At 51.1% G+C, this 6,000-nt stretch overlaps 1 protein-coding gene across 7 annotated transcripts in view; it reads right to left on the bottom strand.

The window, feature by feature from the left end:
- Positions 1-1,357: 1,357 nt before the first annotated feature.
- The window catches only part of SLC8A2 (solute carrier family 8 member A2), a 66,103-nt gene continuing 61,460 nt past the window's right edge, over positions 1,358-6,000 (bottom strand). For all 7 annotated transcript variants that reach the window (XM_060276515.1, XM_060276516.1, XM_060276511.1 and 4 more), the window contains 2 exons: positions 2,271-2,546; positions 1,358-1,734 (listed from right to left, as the gene is read on the bottom strand). In XM_060276515.1, coding sequence (XP_060132498.1) covers positions 1,358-1,734; positions 2,271-2,546 — 653 coding nt within the window. The remainder of the gene's footprint in view (positions 1,735-2,270; positions 2,547-6,000) is intronic.

The following is a 6,000-nucleotide window of genomic DNA, read 5'->3' as shown; positions in this document are numbered from 1 at the left end:
TGAAATTTCTCCGTCCTCCTTCCTGGATCCCGCTCGCTTCTCCGAAAGAATCACATGGGGATAAGTGGATCACTGAGGACAACCCATACCTATAGTTCAAAGGAAGGTCATCGGGTCCCGCCCCCCATCTGAGAGAATCATTCATAGTGATGTGCCACGCCATTCCACCATGGGTAAGGTACGAAACGACTCCTAAAGAGGACTATACCATTCTCCCAGCCACCCACCTAGAGCGAAATTCTTCTCATTGTGGTGGAAAAAGACATTCCAGGAAAGGAGGAGAGAAGACCCTGTCCTAACAGTCGGAAAGTCAGGGGTGTCACCCTCCTTTAAAAAGCAGGGCGGTAGATACACTTATTCTAACACCTTTCGCTGTAGAGAGCAGAACAGGAGTTAAAAACGAGTTATGGCGCTGTTCCAAAAGAAGTTCACTACTTTGGTGAACGTGACCTTGTTTAAAAAAAAAAAGCAGCAGGAGATTTTGCTTGTCCGTTGGCCCCCTTCCAAAATCCCAGGAACGGGTGGGCAGTGTGTGGGGGTGATGAATGTTGAGGTCAAACGTCCCCTTCTATTTGGAGTGGAGCCAGTTGTCACATCTCTCCGGCCTGATGACAACCCCAACCCATTTCCAAAAGCACGTCGGAAGCGACTGTCGAGAACGTCGAAATTATTTAAAAAGAGAGAGAGAGAGAGAGAGAACAAATGGCAAAATCCCATCACGCTACTGCTGGCGTAGGATTCACCTCTCGAGAGCGGCCTCCTCCCGTTTCATGAAACGCCACGCCCGCCTTCAAGAAGGGGGAGCAAGAGAAGGGAGGGCCTGATCCGGAACAGGTGCCTGGTCCCTTCTAGGGTGCTGTGCAGCTGAAGAACCACAGGAGGGTGTTTGAGCAGACACATTGCAGACACAGCGGTAGCTGGGTGTTAGAAACAGAACACACACACACACACACACACACACACACACACCATGCTCCATCTCTCTTGGCGTCCCTAGTTCCAGTGGGGGGGGAGACCCCAGGACTGGAGTATGGCAAGACCCCCTTGGGGAGCGAAGAGTGGAGAAACAGAAGTTCCCTGCTTTGAGAGCAAGTGGGACAGGGCTGGGGGACAAAAATGGCCTGGAGGTGCCTGGAAATTTTGTGAGCAGCCAGCCATTGGGCAGGCCTCTGCACCTGAGGCGAGGAGAGAAGGGGCCCCCTTGTCCCATGTGGTTCAGAGGGGTGGCTGGTGGGGAAGGGTGCTCCGAAACCTTGTGGGGGAACCAGGCTGCAGGAGTGTCTGTTTGCAGAGGGTGCCCCCCTGTTGGCCAGTTATCTCTCCCAAGCCCCACCCCACACGTTCAGCCCGGCGGTCCTCAAAAGCCCTTGATGTGGCAGTAGGCCTCGAGGCTGGCAAAGAGGATGTAGACGAACCAGAGGCCCATGAAGAGGCAAGTGGTGAGGATTTTGGGGGTCCGGGGACCCCCCAGCTCGCCCCCTATTTGCGGCCGGCGGCGGTACATGAGGACGCTGATGGAGACAAAGGCGAAGATGGTGAAGAGGGTGACGGAGAAGGCCAGGCTGCCTGTCTCCACCTCGAAGTTTTTGCCTTGGAAGGCCCAGTAAATGGCCGCCACGGACCAGGCCACGCCCAGGCCCAAGAAGACGTTGACGGCGTTGCTCCCAGTCACGTTGCCGATGGAGGCGTCGGCACACTGGTCCTGGAGGGCGGCCACTTTGCTGGCAAAGGTGTCTGTGGGAAGAGGAGAGCCGTGGTCAGTGAGGAAGGGGGCGGTCGGCAACCCTGGGGGACCCCCCCCAGCCTCCTGGTCCTGCACTGATGCCCTGGTGCCACAAGGGGGCAACAGCAGCCAAGTGCCCCCTTCAAGGGAGGAAATGGCTGGCCTCTTGTCAGGCAAACGGAAGTGTAGACAAGTCTTTAGAGTGGGCAAACGGCTGCTAGGCTTTGGGGAGCTCCTATTTGGACTCTCAAGATCATCTCAGTGCATGCTGTGTGAATTGCTGCCTGCTTACGTTGCAAATTTGCTGTATGAAAACAGCACCCGCATACTATTCTCTTGGTAAGCGGCCTTTCCTTTGCGTGTGAACTTCTGGGGGGCATCAGGTTAAGGGTAAGAACGTATTTGCAACAGAAAACTTCGTACGAGATCCAGCAAAAGACCCTAGACCTCTTGAGCATGGACATAGGAACGCTGGTCACCCCTGGTGGTTCAGAGGCCCAACTTGCAGCAAGTCTCCCCGCCACCTTTCTGCTCTCGGGATAAATACCTGGTATGGAAGTGCCTAGCGCCACAAAGACCACGGCGTTGACAGAGTCCTTGAGGCCGACAGTGCAGCCGAAGTGGGAGGCCAGGTCCCCGATGAGGGCCGTCAGCAGCCCAATGACCAGTATGCTGACGCTGAAGCAGGCCCACCCGTTCCAGTACTCGGTGGGCGGCACGCAGGCGAAGAGAACCTTCCAGAAGACCGTCAGGAAGTGCATGACATAATCGAAGCAGGAGGGGAGGCGTTCCTCGCGGCCGTCTTCCTCATCTTCCTCGTCTCCTAGGGATAGGGAGGCAGGGGCTGAGAGTTAGAGGCGTTTCTGGGCCAAGAGGGTGGGGAGGCCTGCAAACAGGGGTGCCAGCTTGAATAAGATATTTGGGGGGCAGGGAAGCCCCGCCCTGCATAATCAATCAAATGATGCCCATTTAAATGGCAGTGCCCATCAACCTTTGGGGAGGGGGCGCTCCAATATTTTATTGGAGGCTCTGAAGAGACTTCAACCCCTAGGAGTTGGCTTCTATGTCTCCAAATGATATTTATTGAAATTAGGAAGGAAGGACAGTCTATAAGGAAGTAGTTCTTAACACACACACACACACACACACACACACACACACACACACACACACGGCATCACTAAGTTGTCGGATTTGTGTGAGAATGGGGATGAGCTTTGAGCATCATCTAGTCCAACCCTCTGCAATGCAGGAATCTTTTGCCTAATGTGGAGCTCGAACTAATAATAATAATAATAATAATAATAATAATAATAATAATAATAATAATTCTACCCTGCCCATCTGGCTGGGTTTCCCCAGCCACTCTGGGAGGCTTCCAGCAAAAGATTAAAAATACATTAAAACATCAGTCATTAACAACTTCCCTAAACAGGGCTGCCTTCAGATGTCTTCTAAATGTCAGATGGTTGCTTATTGCCTTGACATCTGATGGGAGGGCGTTCCACAGGGTGGGTGCCACTACCAAGAAGGCCCTCTGCCTCGTTCCCTGTAACGTCGCTTCTCGCAGTGAGGGAACCACCAGGAGGCCCTCAGCGCTGGACCTCAGTGACCAGGCTGAACGATGGGGGGTGGAGACGCTTCATGACCCTGAGCCTTACGCTTTCCTGGCTCAGCTAATGCTTAGCCTGTGTCTGTTAACTGCCTGGGGCAGCGGTCTCAGCCTAACCAGAGATGTTGCAATGGAGTTTCGAGTTTCGATCTGTACAGAGCAGCAAAAGATTGAACTCCCACGACAGAAAAGGTAAGGTAACATGAGGGAGAAGAACGACTCCGGAAACCCGGTTTCCCTCCAGATGTTTTGGACTACAAATCCCATCAGCCCCTGATGTAGTCCAAGTCATCTGGAGGGCACCTGCTTACTGGTGGCTCAAGTAAGAATAGGGATAGGTGAATAGGTTGATGGAGCAGTGCTGAATTTGCCCTAATGGATGGGTCAAATCATTGGTCCATTTAGTCAATATCAGGGCCAGCCCAATCTATTTTGCCACCTGAGGCAGAGCTGCAACTGCCCTCCCTCCTGCCAGCACCAGGCTAAGGGGCTTCAAAGGGAGGTATGAATCTGTCACTTTCAGTCGTTCTTTTTTTCCAGCCTTGAGTTCAGGTCTCCACATTTACCCATCAGCTTTGCCATTCGTTTTTTTAAGTCTGCGTGAAAATGCGTCAAAGAATGGGTGAAAACTTCTCCTACCAGGAGCATTTTTTTCTTGCAGAACAATTTCCCCTAACACAATGCATTTCTAAATGTCGTTTTCATTTCTACATGCTTTACACACACACACACCCTGGGGTATGTGCATTTCGCACTCGTGGCTTGGCTGGATAAATGCAAAATTCGGAGACAGGCAAACGCCAAAGGATGCCTGCCTTTCAGTTTCACCTCTTGCTTTGGGAAGTACGAATCAGGTCTGTGAACTGACTTGAATTTATCCCACATCCCAAGTAAGAACCGGCCTCTAGCGCTCTGGGATCCCATCTAAGAGGTGCTCATTGCTCCTGGGTTCAGATCACGTTTAATTTCCTTTCCGTTTAAAATTTATATCCCACCTTTCCTCCAAGCAGCTACGGTGGCCTACATGGTTCCCCCCTTGCTCCCATTTCATCCTCACAACAACCTTGTGAGAACTGAGAGGCCGAGGGACTGTCTGGCCACAAGGTCACCCCGTGAGCTTCATGGCTGAGCGAGGATTTGAACTACAGTACAGTCTCCCAGGTCCTAGTCCGACACTCTAACTACTACACCGCGCTGCCTCTCTTGTCTCGCCGGCCCTGCTCGTGGGCCTTTCACAGCAGCAAATTCACCTGTGCGAATTAAAGAGGCAAAAATCTCCCTTGACACTTGTATGCTTCGCCAGAAGTCCTACCTGTATTGATTCCTTCTCAAAGTGCTTTTCTTCTCCTTGTTTATTCTGGAAGATGCTGTAGGGCAACCAGGCCACTAGAGGGCACCACGGCCATGCCACATAATGACTGGGAGATCTATGCCTCATTCTACCAATGTCTGAAGGTCCTGTCTGCCTCACCTCTGTCAGGACTGCTCCCACCCAGCAGAGAGTACTGTTTACATTCTTTTAAACTGCTTTTTAATTCTGTGCTTTTGTGTGTGTTTTTAAAAAAACTTTTAACTGTTTTTATTTGGAGTTTTTTTTTGGGGGGGGAGTATATTCAGCTGTTTGTGTTTATATTTTGATAATTCATTTTGTGTTTTTATAATGTAATTTTATCTTGTGAACCACCCTGAGACCTGTAATAATAATAATAATAATAATAATAATAATAATAGGGGTCGTGCACAAAAAGGTGGCTACTTTCTACCTCCACTGGTAGAGGCAGCAATGATTCTGTTTATGGAAGACAATCTTACTCGGCTACGAGTGATTGCCAAAGAAAAGATAAAGGTAAAGGACCCTGGATGGTTAAGTCCAGTCAAAGGCGACTATGGGGTTGCGGTGCTCATCTCGCTTTCAGGCCGAGGGAGCTGGCGTTTCTCCGCAGGCAGATTTCGGAGTCATGTGGCCAGCAGAACTAAACCGCTTCTGGTGCAACGGAAGCCGGAGCGCACGGAAACGCCGTTTACCTTCCCTCCGCAGTGGTACCTATTTATCTACTTGCACTGGTATGCTTCCAAACTGCTAGGTTGGCAGAAGCTGGGACAGAGCGACGGGAGCTCACCCTGTTGTACGGATTCGAACCGCTTATCTTCCGATCTGCAAGTCTTGGTGATTTAGACCACAGTGCCACCCGCTGAATACCAGTTTCTGGAAACCACAGGAAGGGAGAGTTGCTCTTGTGCTCAAATCCTGCTTGCGGGTTTCCTACGAGCATCTGATCAACCACTGTGAGAAGAGGATGCTGGACGAGATTTGCCACTGGCCTGATCCAGCAGGACTCTTCTTATGTCCTTAGATCACTCAGCCCTAAACATTGGCTGTGTCTATGCCAAGAGATGGTATTTTATTTGGCCAACGCAGGTTGGCACTGAAGCAAGCAAGCTTCTGAGCGTCACAGAATTCTTCACCCAAACTGATCAACCCCTATGTTCGTTTTTGAATTCTTTAGCCTGTGAAACTGAAAAGCTTGCGTTGGCATCCACCTGTCTTAAGAGGCAATGGAGTGCACCTACAAGGGTGAAGTCACTGAAGTGACCTCCCTGGGGCACAAGCTTGGGCAGTGTGTATGGGGGTCCTGGGCTGCCCAGATGACAAGACCTCTCGGCC

The sequence above is a fragment of the Zootoca vivipara genome, chromosome 6 (genome assembly GCF_963506605.1).
Source record: "Zootoca vivipara chromosome 6, rZooViv1.1, whole genome shotgun sequence".
Taxonomy (NCBI): domain Eukaryota; kingdom Metazoa; phylum Chordata; class Lepidosauria; order Squamata; family Lacertidae; genus Zootoca; species Zootoca vivipara.
The sequence above is the reverse complement of the archived record's forward strand: the minus strand, read 5'-3'. Positions and strand labels throughout refer to the sequence as shown.